Genomic DNA, 25480 nt, shown 5'->3' on the forward strand with positions numbered 1-25480 from the left:
CTTTTGCACATCATGTCTTGACAATTTAGCACATTACAAGGTACGCATGTAACAGTGGCAACGGAAAATGGCACTTACATATAATTTCCAAAAATACATATAGCAGACTACGGTTTTCAATTACGAAATGTTTCCGTTTTGAAAACGGACAAATTTTGCGTTTTGCGAATACGGGAGCACAAAACTTTCCGTTTTCAAAAGTAATTCGGCTGTACCAAAAACAACTGATACATTACAAATTCTGGCCAAGAATTTTCCGAAAAAACAACAAAAAATACAATTACTTCAATTTTACCAAAATTACCATAAAATTAGGTACTGCTATAACTGAAATATATTTTACAGCAAAAATTGATCACTGACTTTTCTTTTTTAAAAAACCGTTACCATTTCGAAAAAAAATAGTTATTTCCTTTTGAGAAATTACATATGTACTTTCATTTAAACTCTTTTCTTAAATCAGACATATGTATAAATACATTCATGTATTTATGTACAAGTGAGAAGTAGCCAACACGCTACGTGTAACGTTACAAAAAGTGAGCAAAGGACAATTAACAAAACAACAACAATGAAATACATACAAGAAAAATATAGGAAAATTAAATGCATACATTGGTAAGAAACATGTCAATCTGAGAAAAGTTATTATTTCTAGGGTAAATTAAACAAACAAAACAAAATGTTAGCATTAATTAAAGGAAATAGGATAAAGTAAGGGCCCTACCTTGCTATGTAAAAATATTTTTTGTACCTTCTTTGTTGAAACCTTGTTTTATCTGTAATTCAATATAGGAAGTCCTTAAAATAACTGTAGAAAATCATCAATGGGATTAGTGGTCGGAGTGCTGAGAGTACTAACTAGCTTGTAATATTAAACAATCAAGGAATAAGGTTTCCGATCATGGTCGACCCGAGGGATATTTCCTGGTCATTCAATTTTAAAGAAAACCTTGCTCAGTAAATTTTACATAAGACCATGGTCATTTAATTTTACAAAAACCTTGTAAAAATCTAAATGGTCATTATTAAATTTTACATAACCAAAAAAAACAAAATTATACAACCTAAAAATATATACAACTCTAAGAATTTTAGCACAGTTCATGTGAAGAGAAGATCTACAAGAATAATTATAAATCATTATAAATGAAAATAAAGGGTTTGAGGTACAGTTCGATTTTCCTCGATATATTTCTGGGATATTTTTCGGCTCATACTTTACACGCAAAAACGAGTCGGAAGAGCTTAAATGGCTCTCTTTCGCAACATTTTTCTAACAATAAAAAAAATATATATATATATATTATATATGTATATATATATTATGACATTTTTCTTGACCTTCTCTGTTTAAATCATATTTTATGAACAATCCAATAATGGAGACTTTAAAAGTAACCATCCTTCAAGAAGTTGAATTAATCAATCGTATAAAATCATATGTTCAGTGCCCAGAGTCCTAACTAGCATGTAATATTAAATCGAATCTAAAAATTGAGGAAAATGAATTTCCTCGGTATATTTACGATTAATTTGAAAATGAGAAGGTATATTTCGGTATATTTTTGAGGGTCAGACAGGATATTTTGTTGATAAATCCGCGGTCACACTGGATTCAACTCGAACATATGTAGACATACCGTTTTTTTCAGCGCAGCGCGACACGAAGTACCGTTCTCTGAAAAAGTCCGTTGAAAATGTTGATAAGTTCGACAAAAAGAAAATCGCCTAAAAACGTTACAGACTTGTGAACTACTGAACGGAAAAAATTTTGGCTTTTTTTTCTGAATTCAGAAAGAAAATACTTTTGTTCGGTTTTTTTTTCAACTCGAGCGGTACCAGCAACAGCAATAACCCAACATAAACGCGCAAATAATAAGCAATAATTTAATTTAATTTTGGAATTTGGTTTTCCGAGAACGGTGCATCAGCTGCCTCAACTGAAAAATGGAAAAGAAGTGAAAGGTTGAGCAGCCAAGCAAAAGGCCGCTTCGAGTTGGCCCCATTGTGAATGTAAGCTGACTCGCTTTGTGAAACTGATTAAAGTGAAAATGATTCAGAGCCAACTACCAAATACACATTTGGTTTGTGGTAACCTGTGAAATGTAGAAAATATTCCATTCTAGAGGTAGAACGGATCCGAATCGGATGGACCCTATAAAATCCGATATATGCTTAAAAAATAAATTTCCTCTAGTTTCCGGTGCCTGCTTAGAAGATTAATTTACACATATGCATACATACAGACGTTCATTGATTTCGCCAATTAAAAATCAATAAATCAATAACAAAACTATAACCAAGCACTGTTGCCACACGACTTTGTTTAAAAAAAATTGTGCTAATTCGAATTCAAACCCTGCAATTATCCAAAAGGAAAGTGACAATCCTCCATGTGTACTCGTACTTATGTCTAGAGCCTTTTTAATAGTGAAGTGGACCATTTCTTATTTTCCTTTCCAGAGTCAGTGCTTTTGCATTATGTACATACATATGTATGTGCATATGTACACCCAGTACCCGTGAACTATACGGGTATATTGTATTTGTGTAGCTTCTCGTTTAAACCCTGACATCGCGGACACTAATTATATAACACATAACAGCAAACAACCTTCGTTCCCAAAAAAAAAAGGGGTGCTGTTCACATTCTTAGAGATTGTATGGATATCATTTGTCGAAATCAAAAACCAAAAAGAACTATTATCATTATAAAATCGACACGGTAAAATATGAATGACGTTCGTCATGAACGTTGAAATGGTGCTGTAGTTACCAAAGTGTAATTATTATTTAAACATAAACTTAAGTGATAAAAAGTGAAAGATATAAAAGAGCTTCGGCAAAAGGAATAGTGCAATATCGATTTAACTAAATAAATGATTTCTTTTTAGTCATGTAAATTCCGAAATAAATTAAACTTATACATATCAGACATATCAAGAATACATGTGTATATTATTAAACCTATCTATGCATACAACACACATATCTTCTACAAATACAACAAAAAGCTAAGGATACGATACAGTGGATAAACACTATATCAAAAGTAAGTAAATTCGGTTCTCTTCTCTTTTTCAATAGATTTATGAATGTAATCGGGTTTTCTTAAAATGATTTCACAAAGCTAATATATCTAATATACATATGTATGTATGAAATAGCAATAACACAAAATCGAATCACTATAAGTTACCATACAGCTGCCACAGGAACAAGGGTATCAAAACGTGCCGGTCGTCAAACGATAAGTGTATGTATGTATGTACATACGCTTAAATGTAGGAGTATGTATGTATATACATAGATTTCAGCACCATCGATGTTCTGCGTTTCTTGAATAAAGTCTTGCTTTCGACCAATTCTTCCTATGTCAGCTACAATTTTCGCTATGTGCGGGGAAAAAACGAAGATCGGTCTGTGCAAAGTGTCAATATAAAGGAAATATGTATATTGTTTATTATCCAATGTGCTGTGCTGGACAACTCTACTTCTAAGCAATATTTCGACAAGTATTGATTATGGTACCTCTTTTTGTTATGTAAATTTATTTGTTTTCGGTACTTATATCTTTTGGCCACCGCATGTGCATACTGAGCATATGTACATAATATGTATGAGTTTTTAGCCCGATCCGATCTCTGAAACGAGTAGATTGAAGAGAATTTACAGTGAAAATACTCTTATGGATGTGTGCAAATGTACTTTAATCGTGATCTTTGGCAAAAGAAGAAACATTCTCGAATGTATACATGTACATACAGGCATAGACGTATTAGCAGATGCACATACATACATATGTAGATATTTTCTGCAGAAAAGATCCCCCTCCTACTGACTAATGCACACCCCGTCGCCGGGAAGCTCTGTTCACTTTAAAAACCCTAAATTCTTTTACCCGATGAATTTTCTGAAGAATTCGAGTATGTATTGGTTCCGCACGCAAACACAATCAAAGAAAAAATACATACATTCATACACATGGATGTACATACATACATATGTATGTATTCTACATATACATACTCTCGCCTCGTCGTCCGCAACCTTAAATATTGTTGATTCTTCAACTTGTCAAACCGGCTGACAAACCGACCGTCGTTGCTTCGTATCTGTGTCTGCGTCTGTGTCTGTCTGATATAAGCTTATATTGGTGGCGCCATTCCGACGATGCCGCCGCCGCCGCCGACATCGTTACTATTATTTCTTTTATTACGTCAGTGGCGCCCTGGCGCCAGCTCTGCCTCTGCCTCTGCCCTGCCTGCTGCTCTTTTCTCGTCTCGCTTGCCGTGCCTCTACATTCGACTGCTGCACGCAAGCAAGTAAATTCATTCTGTAAGCGACTGTGTGAGTGGGTATGTACGCGTATGCATGGATGTATGTATGTATGTATAGAGTGTCTCTGTATGGTGGTGTGTTTCTGCCTTGTGTGGGGCTGACTCGTAATTTTGTTGCTGTTGCTTGCGAGTGCCGTCATGCCGGCGGCGCCACTTCTGTCGTCGATAAGGAGCGCAAGAAATGCCAGCAACAAAATGGAATTGGTCGTACGGGGGCCACACACACAGCTCGAACATTTCGGATGTCAGTTTATAGCTCCCCGCACAGATCTGCTCTTCTGCACATGCATCAGCGAGGCGCCTGATCCCCTATTGTCAGTGCATTACTCATACGATCGATCATATCTGTAGATGTATGTACATTTATAGATATGTATATATGTATGTATGAGTACATAAATACGATTCTTAGACTAATTTTACAGGTGTGCAAGTGCATAAAAGTGACTAAACTAATCAGAATACCTCTATTTCTCTTGCAGAGTGCACACTTTACTACATATCAAAACCACTGTGGACATATCATCATAGTGACCATCGAGTGACAAATAGTGCTAGATCAGTACATAGTATGTATGTATATTCAGGAAATCGAGAAATGTAAACGTTCCAGTCAAAGTCCATCTGAGCTGTCACACTAAGTGCGCGAATCACGAAGTGAGGGACGGGACACACACATCGAATCCTACCGCACACCTCACCCACCGGAGCCCCACCCATTTCGCATTGCACTTTGCAAACTACCGTGACTAGCCGGCTTTGTCGAGTCCGCGAAACAAGTTAGTCAATTCAAATAATGCGCATACGATAAGATCGATGCTACCAAAAAACTGTATGTCCCTCCATGATATTCCCAAACGAAAAGAAGAAAGAACTATGGCGTTATGCGTCAAAAAACAATCCGGGTGCGTGCGATGGGGTGCCAGGACCCACACAGCCACCACAGCCGCCGCCCCCTCCACATCGACACCGCCTTCAGATGCTGCGGGGTCCCTCGTTTGGCAGCAGCAGCTTCTTTTGCGAGGAAACCTCCCTACCGATGCGACAAACACCCCCGCCACCATACAATTCGATTCCCTACGCCACAGACTGTTGCGGCTCCTACTGCCAGAAGAACACCAACGGCAGCCCCTACCCCAATACCAACACCAACGCCAACAACTGCCGCCTCCCCCGCCCACTACTAAACTACACACAACAGTTAGTACCACGTGCGGATACGTTGGGATCACCATCACCCACGCCCGCTGCCACAGAAGACTCGGACTTCAGCTATACGAAACCTGGATGCAGCTGCGTAAGCTCTGGCGACGATATGTTGATCGACGAAAACGATCAAATGCACCATCAGACCTCAACGTCGCCCCGTTCTGTGACGAGTGCGATGACCTTTCGCACGACTGCGGCGAACATGTTTCGCAACTGCTGTGGCGCCGGTGGCCATGCAGCGGAGGCCAGCAGTGGCTCGACTTGCTGGAGCCGAGACCACACAATTCCATTCACGAAACCATCGCACCCCCAGCGGACGACCATTTCCTGGACGACGGGAGCCACGCTAACAACGCCGGAGATGCGCAATCGAAAAGATTTCGATGCCCTGATGAAGCTGCTCAAGCCGAAGCAACAGTCCGAGCTTTTGCGTGCCGTCAAAAGCCGAGTGGATCACCCCTCAAAAAAGTCAAACATCAATGCCGTCATTGCCACCCCGCCAACCTTCTTGCAGTGCATTCTGATCAAGTGTACAACTTCGCCAGCCGACAAGGAGCAGCACTTGACCGCGTGTCGCCTCTTCTTTTGGCCCAGCCTCAGGAACGGCGTGGAGCTAAAACGCCTGCCCGCCTGTCCCAGCGCACGAGACTGCGTGTACACATGTTGCAATCCACTGCACTGGTATCGCATGATCCACTTCAACGATACAGGTAGGATTGACCAAGCCAAGGCTATTGGAGGACTCAAGAGTCTGAGATTTCGGTTGTGTAGTTGTTACCCACCATCCACCTAAACAGGCTCTTTCATTAGGCTTGTCTGAACTACATATCTATGTATATACATACATACACATTTATGTATGTATGTATACATTTCCAGACAAATAAACACAAACATACATAGTTAGTGTGAGATAAATTTTGCGGGTTAAAGTACATTATGTTTGGGAAAATACCTATCCGGCTTATACACCTGTTCCACAAGGAACATGCTACATAAATAAAATCCATTTGGAAAATTCCAAACACTGTTTTGGCCCAGCGATTTACAATTTTCATACGAGAGAACGACAAACCATACAAATACGTCTACCAGGTGCCGGCGCCCCAATACTGTCGACCACGACTGTGTTCTGTTCTGTGTATTTGGTGGCGCCAAACACATGCATGCATACATATGTACATGTGTACATAAATATGTAGTGTAACCGGTCCGTCTCTGTATTAGGTATTGAATTGCTCTCAAAGAAAATTGAATTTCAAGTTCCTGCGCTCACTGCGCGCCTTGACTTTTTGCCCAGACCACTATGGGAAATTTGACCACGTTTTGTGGAATAACTTCCAAACGAAACAACATTTTTTGGTTTAGTTTTTTGATATGAGTTTATAATAGCAAAATGAAGGTATTTTGAAAAAAAAGGGCGTGGCAACTACTTTTTTTTTTATAAAGAAATCACATTTTCATTTTTTTGCTCAAAAAGTAAAAAAACAAACATTTTGGGAACATGTTGAGAACATTTTATTTTATTCAAGAGGGCGTGGCGTGGCCTTAAAAACAATTTAAAAAAATCAAAAATTATTATTTTGGGTAGCTTTATTACAAAAATTTTAATCAGGAGACCTGAAATATAAAAGATATACAATTTTATTGTAAATAATAGGTTTTCTATCACACCTATAGTTAATCCTCATGGAGTTCGTTTTCGAGCTCCATCATCCACGAGAATTCGAGTTGATCTTCAGCCAGCTCATCGAAACTAATCTGCTCCGGTGGATCTCTGCCTGAACGATTGAACTCGCTTGATAATAAACCGAACACCTTAGTTGGAAGGGGATATTTTTTGCATTTGTGTGCTGCTTTCAAAGTTAACAGATGAGATTCTAGTATCTGAAGTATGGAAAACGTCCGTGAAATTTTCTTTTCGGCCTCATTTTAAATATAAAATTTTATACACACTTATCCCACAGAAAGAATCTTGTTTTACTTTATATCGCTTGAATGCACTAGGATTTTGTGAACTGTCGCAGTCATTGAAAATCAAGGATATCGGTCAATATCACTACTCGACCAAATCGAACTTTTTTTGGTATTTTTTTTATTGCTTTTTTCAGAGGTAGCTCTTTTATTTAGCACATTACTTAAGTATATTTCATTTGGTTGCAATAAACTTTGACATTCTGAAAAGCTGATAAGTGCATCTATAAAGCAGACCTGAGCACCATGTAGCTTCAGCTTACCGTCTGGGAAATATTAAGCTTTCAAATGCAAAATTGATCGGTTTTGCTCAGTATTTTTTTTTTAATTTTGACTTTAAAAACTCAAGAAAAGTCGAAAACAAATCGTATCCTTTGTTCTTATATTTTTTCTGTGTAGATGCATCAATTAGGCGTCGTTCGAAGTATTGTTCATAAAAATCGATGTAGAAATGACTCAGCTAAAAATGGTTGAACAACCCTCCAAAAATCACATTTTACCGTTCCTGCGTTCCTGCAGTCCTAATGTTTTTGTCTAAGAATCAAGATTGCATAGAAGACGCACCCAAGCGCATATAACCATGATATACTTTTGAACAAGAATTAAATTTTCTACAAGATGCATTAAGTCATATGGTTCCAGGAGTGGTCACTTTTTTTGTACGCCTCTTCAAAGACACATTTTTGTCACTAATTTATACTTGTTAAAAAATGAGTCATTAACCAAAATTATGAGTGAAATTTGTACAGTTCAAACTCATAAACATATATTATATACCTGTCTGAATCGAACACATTGTAAAGAAAGCACTTAAATTTATGAATTTTTAACTTTTTAGCCCTTTTTACAAGATGAAAAAATAACTTTTTGCACCAACACCTAGCGATAACAAACAGCTGACTTTAAAGATTAAAGATCAATGTTATTCGGATATATGAGGTCTACAAATATATTATTTTAACTACTTTTGAAAAATGGGTTTTGGCCAGAAAAAGTGGTCAAACTTCCCATAGTGCAGACCTACAAACTCTCGCGATCCCCATCCAACCAACCTCTCTCTTACGTTTGTGTGGGTTTATTTGCGCTTTATCATGTGCTCTCTGTGGAATAATGTACGTGTGTGAGTTTGTGCGAGAGTACGCGAAGGCGAAATGGAAGAGAATATGCGTGAAAGCGCCACGCAAACGGTCGGCCAACATGACGGCGACAAAATTCTTTTGAAAATAATTTGTGTAAAATTAGAAACTGGCGCCAGGAAATAATCAGGCGTCGCTAACGCAAACGGTGCCCGATGCGCTACTTACGCGTACTTGTACTCGAACTATGTACATCCCACTCGCACTATGCATGTGTATGTATATTTATGTACGTGTACAAGCATTCATACAAATGTATTTTCTGATTTGTTTGTTTTTATTTTTAGCACGCGCATGCACAACTAACGCTTTTATACAAAACATACATACATACATATGTATGTACTTACGTACATATTTGAATGTTTATATGTATATACTATACTAAAATCACATAATGGCACTCATAGCACTTCAATGCGTTTGATCATTACGAGTCCTGCCTTCAGTCAGATTCGAATCACCCCGAATCACTAAAAACCGAAAGACGGACTGACAGACAGACGAACATGGCTATATCGACTCGGCTATTGATGCATATATATGAATGATGAATATATAGACTTTATATATCAAGCTCCTTGAAGGATCAAAAGGGAGCGGATCATTTTAGGATCGCTATGCAGCTTAAACTGCATAAGCTTATGATTCAAATTATGCAATGTACATATGTATGTATGTACATGCAAGCATGAGTATATATTTCTCAACCGGCCCTAAAGAAGTACGGCCACATGAATTCGAATGTTAATCTAATCGGGCCCATCATATTTCAGTGTGTGTAATTGTAAGGAAATTGCTGCGCTTTCTGGAATAACCTAGAAGATTCGAAAAATTTAGGAGCTGTATATGTACATTTTGGTACCCTGGATTTTTCATCGTCCACTGTAATATTTTTTAAAGCAGATTGCTCTAAATAATTTCAGTCATACCAGAACGTGTTGTGGCATGCCTAGCAAATCTATTGAGTTCAAAATCTGTGCTTAATGATTTACAATTTCGTTTTCATCGCTTCGATCGCTTTATATGATACCAATTGGCCTAGCAACAACAGCTCCATCTTGAACTATAAATCGCATTTTAAAGAGCATTTTGCGAACCAAAAACTGTGAAGATTTCTATTGGCCATTTTATACAGACAGTATTTTCATTAGTAGCAACTTCTTCATCACCTATATCTAATAATTGTTTTGAGAATGTTTCGTGCGGTCGCCAACCATGAACCCAGCAACGTTGTCAACAACGCACGTGCTGATCATCTGGGTTATTTAATCAGGATTGATGACAATACCGTTATTGTCACTTTCCAATCTATGCATGTGTGATTTTAATAATTTCAATAATTCATTGTGCTGATTCAGTAGATTGTCCAGCTCTCCAACCATGCGTCTGGCTAAGCCTACTTTGTAGTACACTTGTCCTTTGATGTTAAATGTGGAATTGTATTGTTGACCATTTGCCGCAGTATTGTTGTCTATTTCTGTTGCTACGACGCTTTTGGAAGCATGAATTAATTGTATTTGCAAACTAGCAAGCCCGCGGCGGCTTCGCTAGATGATATTTTTGAAAGGAGGTGTGTGACAAAATAAATAAACTTGTTGGAGCCGGCAATGCACCCTACAGGCTAAACATCAGTTTGGCTGGTTGCGGGCTTCTGATGGGTGGTTAGCAAAGCAATCGTTCGTGTGCGTAAAAACAAAATTTGCCTAAGAAAAACAAAACAAAAAAGAATTTCTTAAAAAAAAAAAAGATTTGTTAAAGCCCAGGTTTAGAACCGAGGGACCCCGGTTTGGAAGACTTGACTTATCCCAACAGACCACATTTCGATTTGATTACTGTAGGCATAAAGCCTTTTCCTTTCCCAGCCTTGCCTTTTGGGTCTTGCCTTTTGTGGCTTAACAAACTTTAATTTTCTATACTTCTGGCGGAAGGATCAAATAACGGTTCGTTAGCGGAAATCATTGGCCGAAAAGGAACAATTTAAAAAAATCAGTGGTAACTCAGTTTCAGGTAGTTGCCCTTTTCCTGATGCGCAACACATACAATTTGACTCATGTTTATATTTGAGCTCGTGACAATGGGGACATTCTTTGTCCTTAGCACCAATCAACACTTTCTGATGAGCGGAATATTCCATATCTGGCTTGTATTCGAATGCGAGACAATGAAACGAAGCAGATGCAAATGCTCTATGAACTTGTTGGCTTTGGTAATTTTCATGATATTATCAATTATGTACCGGTGCAACCGGTCTCCGTTCCAATTGTTTTTGTTTATTTCGTACCTCTTGGGATTGAGTTTCACGCAATTGGGACATGCCCTCACGCACATTTTCGTTATCTTGTTTGATTCTTTCGCCTGTTCTCTCTGCTCAATGTTGCAAAATGTAAGACGGTCTAACCGGGCCACCTTGCGTCTTGCTGTCATTTTTCACTGTGTAACACAAAATAAACTAAATTCTCAAAAACGTAATAAATACAGTAAATATTAGGTTATGACACAGTGAAAAGAGAACAAAACACACTGACAAATAACACAAAAATGTACTTGATCCAAAAACTAATATCGCGATTAAAATGGGTGATATGAAGATGAACGAGAAGGAACGTGTGAGTCACTTCTGGGGACGCGACTCTACTTATACCCGTACTCAGTCAGTATATACATTTTTGAGCATATGATTTTTTTAGAATTTTGGAAAAAAAAAAAAATTTTACATTTTAAATTTTTTTGCTACATCTGTTATCTACATATACATATACAATGTATATTCTACATCTAACATGTAGATTGTACATGTACCATTTATGTTCTACATCTCCTTCGCTAGGGGTTGCTCGCGCACTGAACGCGGCAGAGTGTGCGAGCGAGAAAGAGAATGAGTTGAATGAGCTTGGTTTTGGCAGGAGGGGGCGGAAGAACCAACAGAAAATTAATTTCTTCATTCTGGCTATAATTATTATCCGATCTGATTCAGATTCGGTAATCTGGTAGATTTGGGCATTCTCTACGATACTGCATTTTTAGTTTTATCGTATCTTTAAAAATGTGCCTGCCACAGATTTTCGTTCTTTATGGAGGCGGAAGGGGGCGGGACGAAATTTTGAAACACACTTGTAGCAGTGTGATATCACATGAGTCTGGAAACTAAATTTGGTTAACCTAGCTCTTATAGTCTCTGAGATCTAGGCGCTCAACAAGACGGACAGACAGACAGACAGACGGACAGACAGACATGGCTATATCGACTCGGCTATTGATGCTGATCAAGAATATATATACTTTATGGGGTCGGAAACGTTTCCTTCTCTGCGTTACACACATCCACTTTTACCACAAATCTAAAATACCGTACGACCTATTCGCAGAACTATGTATAGAACAAAAATTTCATAAGAATCGGTCAAGCCACAAACGGAGTTCAACCACAAACACCGTGACACAAGATTTATGTTTGGGTATATATATATATATATTTATGTAGATTAGGCTGGGCCAAAAATTGATGAACATTTTTTTTTTGTTTTTTCAAGCAGACACCCCCTTATTTTTTTCTTTGTTAGTAAATAAAATTATACAATTCAAATCTTTAGTTTAATGTTGCTACGCCCAAACGAAAATACACGTTTTTATACCCGTACTCAAAAAAGAGTTAAGGGGTATATTAGATTTGTGGTAAAAGTGGATGTGTGTAACGCAGAGAAGGAAACGTTTCCGACCCCATAAAGTATATATATTCTTGATCAGCATCAATAGCCGAGTCGATATAGCCATGTCTGTCTGTCCGTCTGTCTGTCTTGTTGAGCGCCTAGATCTCAGAGCTTAGGCTAGGGCACCAAGGTCCACATGGCCCCGGCCCCCCCCCCCCCCAGACGAGGCGGCCAGTACGTAACTGCCGGGACCAATCCCCAAACTACGCTCGGGCCACCCGCCCATCTCTCGGATCTAATAGCCGATGAGATCAGGCCCCCCCCCCTCCCGCCAACGCAACGCCCTCCCCGCCCCCCCCGTTCGTGCGCGGCCCCAGCGGGGTGTAGAATATAAATGGTACAGTACAATCTACATGTTAGTGTAGTAGACTGTATATGTAGTAGTAGCGTATAAAAAAAATAAAATACCTTTCGCTCAGGGCGTCCGCCTCCCGTCCTCCTTTTTTTGTAACATTAAACGGGGCGTGCCGGGCGCCCCCGCAGTTATACATTTTTGAGCTTATGATTTTTTAGAATTTAAAAATAAAAAAAAAATTTACATTTTACTCACATCTGTATCTACATCTACCTACAATGTATATCCACATCTAACTGTAGTGTACATGTACCATTATATTCTACTCCCCCGTTGGGTTGCCGCGCACTGAACGCGGCGTGTGCGGCGGAGGATTGTAGCGTCAGCAGCGCTGGGGGGAGAGAACCAACAGAAAATTAATTTTCTCATTCTGGCTTAATATAATCCGTCTAGTTCAGTTCGGCAATCGGTGTGGGCATCTCTACGATCTGCGGTACGTATCTAAAATGTGCCCCCAATTTTCGTCCTTTGTGTGGGCGGAGGGGGCGGGGCGAATTGAAAACACTTGTAGCGTGTGATATCACATGAGTCTGGAAACCAATTTGGTTTCCTAGCATAGTCTCTCAGATCTAGGCGCTCATCAAGACGGACAGACGGACGGACGGACAGACGGACATGGCTATATCGACTCGGCTATTGGTGCTGATCAAGAATATATATACTTTATGGGGTCGGAAACGTTTCCTTCTCTGCGTTGCACACATCCACTTTTACCACAAATCTAATATACCCCTTAACTCTTTTTTGAGTACGGGTATAAAAACAAAAATTGAATTCGTCGGTTTTTTTCAAATAATATTGAAACTTAGAAACTAGTTCTTATTGATAATACTGTGTTTTTATTTTTTTTTTTAGTTACTTTGAAAAAATAAACGATTGGTGTAAATTAGTAAGTTCAGCTGACGTTGATATATTTAGTTAACAAGTTCGCAAAAACTTGTGCAGGTTTTTTACTGCCAATATTAATGGTATCAACATATACGAGTATGCAATATATTTCACTAAATTATCCAACTTATTCAGCAAAAAAAACATTTTTTTGGCTCAACCTAATATAGACGCATTTGAATTTTAAATTTTATTTTATTTATTTAAACTTTAAAGCGATACTACTCAAAATCAAACATGCTCCCAGACTTGCAGCCATTATACATTTTGTAGTCAAAGTGGATGTGTGTAACGCACAGAAGGAGACGTTTCCGACCTCATAAAGTATATATATTTGATCAATTAATATTCATTTTCGGTTGCTTACCCCGCCCCTCTCTGCGCAGCAGAGCCTACTTTTACTCTTTCTCGCTCGCACACACTCTGCCCTGTGCAGTGCGCGACCTTTCGCAGAGATGTAGAGTCTAGATTTTAAATGTAGCAACAAAATTTTAAATATAAAATATTTTAAAATTCTGCATTGATCATAAGCTCACATATTTATATATTTACCGAGTCGCGTCCACAGAAGCCACTCACAACGTTCTTTCTCGTTATTGTGACCTATATTTTGACCAATATCAAATCAAAAGCTGTTGAGCTGTAGAAGCAAAACAACCATGATTTGGACGGAAAAAAATATAGTAATTTTTAATTGCTGGAGCTAATCTTAGGATTGTGTGTGTAATGTGCACTGTATCTCGGTTCAAGGAAATAAGGGCTCTATCCTTTCGGGATCTAAATTAATTGATCTTCTGAAAAATGATGTTCCATGGTGTAAATATTAAAAAGCCAAAAAACATGAGTTTCCGATAAGGTGAGCGCTGATTTATTTACTGCAGCAGGGAAACAGAAACTTGAACGATTCATATTAAATAGACAGTCTTCAAAATCGGCTTAGGAAAGGTTCGTTCCCGAAGCTCATCCATGCGCTTTCTGATTATTTCTCGCAGAGCAATAGAAAGGAAATGGCTAGTCTTCCATTCATTCCAGAGACTTTTATTAATCTTTAAAAACTGAAAAAGTATTTCCACTCTATATAGTTTCTGTAGACTCATCTTGTATCATATTTACTGATAAGATCATTATCAATCAGTTCAATTATAATTGAATTATTATTATTATTATTAATATGAATACATATGTACACATGCATCCTTTCACATCAAACATTCCACGACCTGTTCCATTCGTATTAAAAGGTGAAAGAATAAAAACATGGTAGAATGTAAGCAAGATTGAATACAACGTCGGCGATGACGATGACCGCAGCACATCAAACGATTTCTGGGCCAATAAAATGTCCCCTCCCCTGTGCTGCTGTCCGATAGGAAAAGATTATTTATTTTTATTTCGCGACGCTGATGTTTGGCTTGCCTGCGCTTAACTTTTGTTTCTGTTGCGTATTGTTTTTGTAGATGTTGCTGTTGGTGTTTTCTGCTTAGCTTCGCATTGGATTGGGTTTGCTGAACGAATATTAGAATACTAGTATGTATTAGGTTTGTGAACCATGATCTCATCACACGACCCGTCCCAAAGACTGGCATATAAATGTGTATGTACATATGTATGTACGTAGTATAACCCGAAGTTTTGAGTAGCTAAAAATTGTGTAAAAATCAATAGGCAAGGATATTCGATTTTAGTTTTGCCCTTCTACAGTTACACGGATACTTGGTTGAAATCAATTGAAAATAAAGTTAAACAAGAAACCAAAACTAGTTTCGTGAGCCGCATCATTCCACCTCCTTGGCTTGCTAATTGATCGGTCCTATGGCAGCATTAGTAACATCCATTGTCTTAATGCAATTTCAGAGTCTTCCCTTCCGCCATACCAACGATCAAAAATGCTGCGACTGAAAGATGCAGGTGAGTGTGAGTAGCAGCGGCTTAGTCGAGAATCCCAATCCCGACAACAATTGAGAGTTTCGCCCTTTCAGATTCCGAGGAAGAAGACTCGCAAAACGACGGAAAGTCAGCAGCGGCCACGTGGAGCGTACACAGCAACAGCTTTTCGAGCAGCACCTTCAAGCGAGCGGAATCGCAGTTTCTGGTCCCCAGTCTAGAGTCTTTTACCACTGAAGGAAAAGGTGAGATTTTTTTGGCCATTACGACACTACGACACTAGAGCACGGTTCTCTCTTATCGGAGGGCTTGGGTCGGCTGATTATTTCAATTTGAGAGTTTGCTCGTATATTTACGATTGTACATACATATGTGTGTATATGCCTACAGAGATTACCCGAAACATCTGCGCTCGCGTGCGTGTGTTTGTGACGCCGGCCGCGACAGAGGACAAGTTGTTCGTGGCGCCAGGCTGCCGCGTCAGGTCGTCACTTTCTATATTGATATTAACTTTTAAGCGAAAACAGCAAAAGCGAAATGAAAATAAATAATGAGCGAAAAACAAACACCAACAAATACGACTGATCGGCGGAGCGAGGTGAGCTGGCGGCGTCGAGCCAGCCAACAACAATCTTTGCGCCTGCTTACAAGAGTGTTGTAGAACGGTCTGAGTGCGGGGTGCCGGGGAGGACTTGGCGCCCCTGTACATCCACGTCAATGGGGGCTATGATATCATTCATTTCATGGCATTCATTGCCCACCCGACGGCGTCGTCGGACGACGGTACAGTGAAACTGGCCAGAATATGCAGTGTCTGTGTGCCCACATATACATATACATATACATATGTATGTGTATGTTAAATGTGTATTTGATTTTTCATGGCATATACTGGCGACAAAATGACGGAGAACTATTACATTTAAATGGACCGTTAAGTTGCGGCTTCACGACGATTTGGTGACAAGCCAGTTGAAAATAGAAATAAACAAAAATGTAAACCATTATTATGCCGTTGCCGAGGGTATTCTTTCTCGGAGAAAAACAGCAGTAAGGCATGCCGATGCTATAGATACCCTTGCAGGGCTGGCGATCCTATATCTTCCGTTATTGGTATATAGATTGGTAATATCCAAACGTTATGTTAGATATACATTTTTTTGTTTTAATTCATTTATTATACAAATATATTTATGGATATGACTGGGCAAGCCCTTCATGTGTGGTACGGCCGTAAAGCATTGCTTCACACATGCGAATGCGTCGCCTAGACTATCTGCTCCCTTCTCTCGCGCTCAACAGCGCGCAGTTCTGTCATAATGGATTCGCTTCCCAGTGGTCCGGAGACTGGAGCATGAACGGCACCAGGTTCGGAATAGTTTCCGACTGTGATGCTGGACACCAACACTGACTCCGTCTTGTGAGGTGCGAGCTCAAGTCCCACTTGCTTCCAGCCATTGCTGGGTTGGTTGAAAGGTTGCAGGTCGGCTCCACCACCGTCGACTCTTTCGCAACCACCAGAAGGTCCACGTCGTCTGCGAAGCCCCCCACATGCACTCGTTGGGGGAGCCTAAGACACAAGATGCCGTCGAACATCGCGTTACAGAGTAAGGAGCCCAGCACTGACCCCTGTCGTACCCCATGCCACCAGACACCTCGTGTTGCTCCGTGCCGGCCTGCGGTTCGTACAGATGCAGCCTCCTCTCAAAATAGCTTCGTACCATTCGTTGTAGGTACCTTGGTATATTGAAGACTTCAGGGCCATCAGGATGTAGTTCCACCGAGCTGTGTTGAATGCATTCCTGATGTCTAATGTGACCACCAAGCGTACTCTTTACTGCCACCCTTTCACCGAATGGCGGCAATTGCAGTTCAGGCAATGATGAGCGCTCTATTTGGGTTTGTTTTTGGGCCTGGCGCCTTGTTCCGGCTAATGCTCCTGGCTGCTGCTCTCACCTCCTCGATCGTCACCTCTTCAATGGAAGCCTAATTTGGAGTTTCCTGCGGGCTAGGGGTCTGCTTGATTAGCCCGCCATGCGCGGAAAGAACTCCTCCACAATGGATCTGACCAAGACGGGTTCCGATGGGATTGCCCACTTTTTGCCGCCCATTTTGTTCGCCACCAACCTGTATGCTCTTCCCCACGGGTCGTGTTCGGCAGAGTCGCAAATTCCTAGAAATCAATTGCGATTGCTCTCCTTTATGGCGGCATTGAGCGCGCGCCTGCAGTCCCTAAAGGCAGCCTGTTATGTACATACAAATGTACGTAGTTGTGATGACTAGTGTTTGGCTGAGTTATGTACAGACACATGTACATATTTACCAATAAAACAGCAAGCTGCATGATATAGAGATCCAATTATTTGTAGTTCCAGATTACAAATAATACAAAATATCTGTTTTATCTAGTTTTAAAAAGGCCTAAAGACGAGTACGAGTATAGCGACTCAGCTAGCCACTCTGATTGTGATTATGGACATTTCTTTGAAGTCGAACGGGGCAGTCGTACGCATTACAAGTGGTAGAAAGGTAAAAATAAAATGGATTTTCAAATTATTTTACCTTTAAGACACACTTTGTGCCTAACCCTATATACCTGGTGCTAAGGTCGATTTTGGTAAACTATTCGTTTTCGAGATTTTTTTAAAAAACCAAACCATTTGCACGGACATATATGGTAGGGGTTTTGGGGGGGTTACAAATACTGAATGCAACGCTGAGGTTGGGAAACTTCCCCAAAGCATGGAAAGCCGCGCAGGTTGTTATGCTGCCTAAGCCCGGCAAATCCCCGGACGACCTGGCCAATCAGCCTGCTCCCCACTTTTGGGGATGCTCCTGGAGCGAAGCATTCTTCGCAGATTATTGGACAGCCCATCCGTAAATCGAGCTAAATCGAGTAAATCGAGTTTGGCACGACGGATTACTTGCGAAGATAAAACCCCCAGCTGTTTCTGATTATTGGAAGGCAGCTTGCTAGGGCCAACGCTGTACAGCCTTTTCACATACTTCCAAGCCAATCGATGTGAAACATGCCACATTTGCCGACGACACGGCAGTCCTGTCAAGGGCCAATTGCGTTTACGACGCCACGGACAACCTTAACCGGTAGCTTAAAAGGTTTGAGAACTGGGCATGTAGGTGGAATGTCAGTGTGAACCCTGAGAAGTGTGTGGTTGTGACACACACGCTTAGGAAAGGAACGTGCCCCGGGTTATTTCTGCATGGCGAGCTATTGGAGCAGCGGAAGGAACATAAGTACCTGGGAATGACGCTGGACACCCGCCTGACCTTTGCCAGCCACACAAGGATGGTCAGAAGCGCCTTGGAAAGCAAGACTAGAAAACTCTACTGGCTTCTTAAGCCTAACAACAAGCTAAACCTGGCAAACAAGATCCGCGTATACAAGGTAATCCTGGCGCCTGCAGGGAAGTATGGCATCCAGGTCTATGGTATCGCAGCGAAAACGATCCTTGACAGGATCAGGGTGTTTCAGAACAAGACCCTCCGAAAGATCTGTGGTACTGAATGGTATGTCCGTAATAGAGACATCGCCAAAGACCTTGGAGTCCCCTCAGTCGGTGACATTATTAACGAGCAGGCCACAAGATACTTGACCAAACTAATTAGCCACCCGAACGTCCTCGCTAGAAGATTGGTAAGGAGCAGAACTAGGCGAAGGTTAAACCGCATCCATCCGTCCGACTTGGCCACCAGGAACATATAAATTCCTGTTGCACAATCTCCGTTTTCGTCCGTTGGTCCCGCATTCAACTTAAAATAGTAAATAGTAAATAGAAATTGTCCTTGACCCTTAAAAAAAGTTGCTAACCAACAGTAACAGTACGTTAAGTAATTTTTACTTTATTGTCTGTGATAATTGCTTACAATAAACCTATATTATTAAAAAAAAAAATATATATTCCGTAGTTATACCCGTACTCAAAAAAGAGTTAAGGGGTATATTAGATTTGTGGTAAAAGTGGATGTGTGTAACGCAGAGAAGGAAACGTTTCCGACCCCATAAAGTATATATATTCTTGATCAGCATCAATAGCCGAGTCGATATAGCCATGTCTGTCTGTCCGTCTGTCCGTCTGTCTGTCTTGTTGAGCGCCTAGATCTCAGAGACTATAAGAGCTAGGGCAACCAAATTTGGTTTCCAGACTCATGTGATATCACGCTGACAAGTGTATTCAAAACCCCCGCCCCCTTCCGCCCACACAAAGGGACGAAAATCTGTGGCAGGCACAGTTTTAAAGATACGATAAAACTAAAACGCAGTATCGTTAGGGAATGCCCATATCTACCAGATTGACGAATCTGAATCAGATCGGATCATAATTATAGCCAGAATGAAGAAATTCATTTTCAGTTGCTTCCCCTCCCCCTCCCGTTCCAGACAACGCAGCTCATTTTCCTTCTCGCTCGCACACTCTGCCGCGTTCAGTGCGCGAGCAACCCCTAGCGGAGGAGATGTAGAATAGACATTGTATATGTAGATGTAGATAGCAGATGTAGCAAAAAAATGTAATATGGAAAATTTTTTTTTTTTTTCTAAAATTCTAAAAAATCATAAGCTCAATAATGTATATACTGACTGAGTACGGGTATAAGTAGAGTCGTGTCCCCAGAAACGACTCACACGTTCCTTCTCGTTTTTTATTAAATTTAAATAAAATCACATTCGCACGGGAAAAAATTTCTAGGTTAATAAAAGTTAAAAATAAACCGTTAGCCGAGATTGAAGCTTTTTTTCGTTTTTTTGTTAGATAGTTTAATATGTTAGAAATATGTTATGGAATAACATGCTATTACACTTATTTTGATCAGCCAGATATTGACTTTGAAGTAAAAATGGATCCATTTTGTTCTATACCATTATCCTATAATATAATAAAGTTTATTGTATTGAAAACAAATACTTTAGCCACTTATCCACTTGCTATAATAATCTCTTCTGGTCCACTTTTAATAGTACAAATCACACGAGTCTTAGCACAAAATTAGGTTGCTCCAACTCTTATGGTCCCTAAGATCTAAGCGACCATTAAGGCGGACAGGCAGACAGACAGAATATATTATATTTATGAACATATATACTGTGAGGACTTTACTTTACTTCCTTCTGGCTGTTACACACATCCACACAAAACTAATAAATATACCCATATACTCTTTGAGTTTCCAGGCTGGGTTAATTCTACGTGTGTATGTATTAATATGTACATACTTGAGACTGTTACTACACATACATATAAAATATAAGATAGGTAATTAAAAAAGTGAAAGAGAGCTAGTAGTGTAAAAAATGTCCTACAGGCTAATGGCTTATCTAATGAAAAACCAAGATGTAGTATAATAGAAAATAAGGGTTCAAACGTTAGAAAGGTATCAATTTGCATTTAGTCTATCTTGTTTTGTCATGTTTTTTTTAGTCTATCATTACGATCATTAGATAAAATGCACATCTTTATTTAATTGGCTCCTCCCTTATATTGCAGGTGACACAGTCAACACCAAGGGCTGGTGCCAAATTGCTTATTGGGAGCATTCTCATCGCGTTGGAGAGTTCTTTCACGCTAGAAAGACAACAGTCAATATCTACACAGATGGGATTGTGGACAGTGGTGGAGATAGCATGTGCCTCCGCGAGCTAACCTCCGTGGGCAAGGGACCTCACTCTGAAGCTGTCCAAAATACACGACAAAAAGTTGGGCTAGGTAAAAAAATGTGAAATTCTATGCGACGGCTTTTTAAATGATATTTATGTACATTTCAGGAGTTACGTTAAGCCTTGAAAGTGGCGATGTTTGGATTTACAATCGAGGTAACGTGCCAATCTTTGTAGACTCTCCGACACTAGCCGAACATTTGGACCGTGTTTGTAAAGTAATGCCTGGGTACTGTCTGAAGGCCTTCGAAACTACCAGGTTAGAAAAGAATTTGATTCCGTCATATATAAAAACAATGTCCTAAATTTTTCTTGTTATAGGGCTCAACTGTTAATCACAAAACGGTCTCAAAATCATCCATTGGGACCTATCGACCGATTTAGCATGAAAATAAGCTTCGTCAAGGGCTGGGGTCATACATACAAACGGCAGGACATCATGGGCTGTCCCTGCTGGCTGGAAGTGCACTTCAGCCACCTACGGTGACAATACTTGCTGCTGGCCCTTACGGCAGTAATTTCACTAGCAGCGCCCTTTTTGGCCGAGCCTCTTTGCTCTGACCAACAGAGTTCCTGGCGGAGAGAGAGAGACTTGCAACGCTCGCGCCAACTGCTGCGCAAAGTGTTAATGTTATTAACCAAGCTGTGGCAAAATTTGGCTGGTTACAGATCGAACCACGGGAACGAAGAGCTTGGAGCTGTGTGTACCGAGCTACCGATAAGCCATTAAACAACCAATAATTTGGAACCACAAAGGACTGCAAATAAATCATTAAAAATGTTTACTTAATAGCTACTTAAAATGTTTCAATTAACTGCAAGTAGGCACATCGAAATTAAGCTATAAATCATTAGATTCGCATTAAGGGAGGAGTCTAGGAGTGGGTGAGCTTGAACTTAAGTAAATATATAGTAATGATTGTTAAACATATTTAGCTAAAATTTAAATACTGTGATTCACTCTAAATATACACACATAGTGCATATGTATGTACTGAAGCATAGGTCCAGAGGTCTATGCGAGTAGATATGACAAACATATATAAATATTTAAATTATCTAGACATACATATGTACATATAGACATATTGCGCCCATTCAATTTAACTAGAAACAAATCAAGATCCGATCTTGAGCAGCAAATGTACATTGTACATACATACATATACTTATACACACTTTTTGAATCCTCTACCCCAGTCAAATGAGATAAAATAGTATTTAAATATACAAGAGTTTAGTATAACTGCATATACAACCATACATATGTACATAGGTACACATTAGCTTCCATCCCAAATTCTAGCGCATACGGATAGAATTGCTTTGGAGCTAGCGAACGTCATATTCAAACATTTTTTTATTTTATGTTGATATTTTGACGATTTTTATTTTCATAGCATTTACCGATAGCAGTAGACCTTCCCTTAAAAATCTAACACGTGAACTTTTGGTTGGTTTCTTTATAAATTGTTCCTATGGAAGCTATATACAGTGGACCGAGCCAACCACTGTACTACTGTGCGTCCCATTCATCCGACCAATTTCATAATAGCCTATGATAGAAAATTGTCTAGCTGGCAGATTTGGATTTTATCTAAAGTCTATTCGTGTTTAAATGTCGTTAGTTTCAGTTGCATTTCTAGATCCCAGAAATGTAAATATGAGCATTGGGTGTGACATTTAAAATCCGTGCGCTAGAATTAGTATTTTATCCATGTGCATGTACCGCAGTCATTTAGAAACTAGACTCAGACTCAGTGTGTTAAAGAACAGGTAACAAAAAAAAATGGGCTTCATTTAAATCTAAATAATTTAAGACACGAGTCTAACGAATTGTATAATAGATTAAGTAAAAAACCTGAGCTGATTTTTCCACTGTCTTTTAAATTTTAATTAGACAGATGTACCATAGCTTAAATATGATCAAATATATAATCACAGCAGTTACACTGTTAAGTTTCAACATATTGTAATGCAATTTCAATATATTTACAAAACTCGACGTTTTTTTCAATGAAAGATTTTGCGAATCATGTTTGGAAAACGATGGAATTGAAGAAATCATTTTCAGTGATAGTAGAGGAATAAAATGTCACCCAGATCGTAGTCTTATTTATTATATTGGATAATGCAGATAATTTATTCAATTACATAATCCTTATCGAAATCATATTTATCTGCCTTTGAAGTAGATGGACCCGAACTCAGGCTAAAGTTATCCAGAACATCTGTAATTTTTGAAATTTTCTTCTCATTGCGCACATTTTGCTTCTTCTTTCGTTTCTGCACTTCTTTAATAGATTTGTTGATCGATTGATTTTCTGAAGACAAGAGTTTGTGTAAAAAACATTACTAATTTACTGTTACGATAAATTGTTACAAAATAAGTACCTTCTAAAAGCAGTTCGGGATCTGGTTTTTCTTTTTCATCACCCAATTTTCTTTTACGAGATTTCAACAACTTGTCCTTCTCGTTGATAACTAGATTTGTTGAAATATTAGTCGACGTATCATCTTCATCGCGAGGTTTCCTAATCTCCAGAGAACCGGTACATGCAATCTCCATAACGTCATCTGTTTTTACAGTGCATTGTTCTAGTATGTCTGTCTCCATGGACTCAAAGTTATCCACATCAAACTCGCGGGCCTCGGCGTGTACTATCGAAGCACTAATGTGGACACTTTGCGCGTCGACTACTTCGGGAGGTTGTGTGCAATATTTTATTTTTCCAGTGTTCCAGTCATTGAGCACGCTTCGCGCAGCAGCCACAACATCAGGTACTCCTTTCTTTAAGAATTTTCCTATAGATCGGAATGTTAGTTCGTAATAGGCTATAACATCAAGGCACTTACCCATTCTGGCAGCCTTCTTTGCAAAGAATTCTTCAAAGGTGTCGTAGCTTGTAATATCGTACATAGAGCAGAAATACTCTTTGCTGGCTCGTTTTAAAACGCTTTCCGCAATTGTGAACGGATCTTTTACATCACCCACGCGCTGAGCGTTCTTTAGCACGGCATGCGAGTTTTCAGCTCCACTCGTAAATACAATTCCCGGACAATCAATTAATTTGATCTTCGAATCAAGTTCTACTTCCTGCATGGCCCTTTAGTATTTGAAGACCAACATTAAATAAATTTAATTAAAATCATAGTTAGACAGAAGACTTACTTCGTTACACCTGGGGTACTGCCCACCATGCACGATCTTCCTCGGGTGAGCGAATTGATTATTGAACTCTTGCCCACATTTGGGATGCCAACAACTCCCACGCGAATCGATGTCTTAATGCCTTTGTTTCGGCAGTAGTTGGCCAGCATGGACATTAGTAGCTCAGCTCCAATGCAAACCGATCCCTGCATGGCTTTAGCCGACTTCATGTCGTGGAGTTTGCGGCGACCTAAGCGCGACGCCTGATCTTGTGTGGATGCTTTGAATGCAGTCACTGGACCTATACGCCGGAAGTACTTAATCCAGTTGTCTAGATTTTCCCTAGGTACTAGGTCAGCCTTGTTTAGTATAAGTACAAGGCGTTTGTTGCCAGGTGCTCCTCGAACGGCTCGTTCTACTTCGTTGCAGCGCGTTCCGAGGGGATCACGGGCATCGACTACTTCCAGGACAACGTCGGCGTTTTCAATGACCTTACGGAATTCTTTAAAGTATTGCTTCAGAGACTGCTCCTTTGTGACTGCATTCTTGTACTTCTTCTGATTGTCGTCGACCAAATCGTTTTCGTGCATCGCTCCATGGACTGTGCTCCGCATGTCCGCGTCTTCTACCATGGATTCAAGGGACTTGAATTTATTCTGTTCTCGTTCTAATTTGAAAGCATCGCGACGAGCCTGCCGCTCGGCTTCCTGCCGTTCTTTGGCTTCCTCAACTTCCTTTAGTATGTCATCCTTGAATGGGCAGATGTTCGGTATCTGAATGAGTTTTTGTTTTTTGCTGCCTTTCTTTGGGTTTTTCTTTGCATCGCGACGCTCCTTCCTGTTGTGCTCGCGTACCTTTTTGTCAATTTTGTGCTTTAGACGACCCGTCAATCGCTTTGATTTTTTAGCTGAAATATAAACGATCATGAGATGATCTGTAATCTACAAGAACAGCAAATTACTTACTCTTCAAACGTTTTAGAGCCATTTTCAACAATTACAACTATAACTATTTGGATCTTCAAGAACACGTGCAAAAACAGCAGAAGCAGTGTGACCGCGGATTTATGGATAAAATATAACAAAATTTACTAGAATATACCTTGTCATTCTCAAAATATACCGAAGAAAATATACATGGAGCCATTTCCCCGAATTTC

At 39.7% G+C, this 25480-nt stretch overlaps 2 protein-coding genes and 1 long non-coding RNA gene across 5 annotated transcripts; 1 reads left to right on the plus strand and 2 right to left on the minus strand.

Moving 5' to 3' along the window:
- The first annotated feature begins 1649 nt into the window (after window positions 1-1649).
- Window positions 1650-23292, plus strand: LOC111072107 (mothers against decapentaplegic homolog 6). 3 transcript variants are annotated; one of them, XM_022363753.2, is made up of 8 exons: window positions 1650-2016; window positions 2898-3055; window positions 4826-6262; window positions 15470-15529; window positions 15595-15744; window positions 21001-21219; window positions 21279-21429; window positions 21492-23292. In XM_022363753.2, exons 3-8 carry the CDS (start codon window positions 5188-5190, stop codon window positions 21655-21657), a joined length of 1821 nt encoding a protein of 606 aa, XP_022219445.1. In that variant the 5' UTR covers window positions 1650-2016; window positions 2898-3055; window positions 4826-5187; the 3' UTR covers window positions 21658-23292. The 3 variants fall into 3 exon arrangements, with proteins under 3 accessions (XP_022219445.1, XP_022219444.1, XP_022219446.1); XM_022363752.2 differs by having other exon boundaries at window positions 1650-3055; XM_022363754.2 differs by having other exon boundaries at window positions 1651-3055; window positions 15470-15523.
- Window positions 2943-4303, minus strand: LOC111072111. Its single transcript, XR_002607549.2, has 3 exons — window positions 4033-4303; window positions 3535-3647; window positions 2943-3424 (listed from the first exon to the last, which is right to left on the minus strand). It is a non-coding gene; the product is annotated as an uncharacterized LOC111072111 (long non-coding RNA).
- On the minus strand, window positions 23246-25390 carry LOC111072109 (guanine nucleotide-binding protein-like 3 homolog). Its single transcript, XM_022363755.2, has 5 exons — window positions 25287-25390; window positions 24343-25228; window positions 24027-24277; window positions 23565-23975; window positions 23246-23494 (listed from the first exon to the last, which is right to left on the minus strand). The coding sequence occupies exons 1-5, from the start codon at window positions 25306-25308 to the stop codon at window positions 23313-23315; spliced, it is 1752 nt and encodes a 583-aa protein (XP_022219447.2). The 5' UTR covers window positions 25309-25390; the 3' UTR covers window positions 23246-23312.
- Between the last annotated feature and the right edge of the window lie 90 nt (window positions 25391-25480).

This window comes from Drosophila obscura, unplaced genomic scaffold (genome assembly GCF_018151105.1).
Source record: "Drosophila obscura isolate BZ-5 IFL unplaced genomic scaffold, ASM1815110v1 contig_192, whole genome shotgun sequence".
Taxonomy (NCBI): domain Eukaryota; kingdom Metazoa; phylum Arthropoda; class Insecta; order Diptera; family Drosophilidae; genus Drosophila; species Drosophila obscura.

Excerpts from the sequence above, each read along its gene's own strand:
- LOC111072107 (XM_022363752.2), top strand. The coding sequence starts at position 5,188 with ATGATATTCCCAAACGAAAAGAAGAAAGAACTATGGCGTTATGCGTCA. Across the intron at positions 15,745-21,000 it reads TTTTACCACTGAAGGAAAAG|GTGACACAGTCAACACCAAG; the intron begins GTGAGATTTTTT and ends CTTATATTGCAG. Across the intron at positions 21,220-21,278 it reads ACGACAAAAAGTTGGGCTAG|GAGTTACGTTAAGCCTTGAA; the intron begins GTAAAAAAATGT and ends TGTACATTTCAG.
- LOC111072109 (XM_022363755.2), bottom strand. The coding sequence starts at position 25,308 with ATGGCTCTAAAACGTTTGAAGA. Across the intron at positions 25,229-25,286 it reads GGCTCTAAAACGTTTGAAGA|CTAAAAAATCAAAGCGATTG; the intron begins GTAAGTAATTTG and ends TTTATATTTCAG. Across the intron at positions 23,495-23,564 it reads TCCCGAACTGCTTTTAGAAG|AAAATCAATCGATCAACAAA; the intron begins GTACTTATTTTG and ends TCTTGTCTTCAG.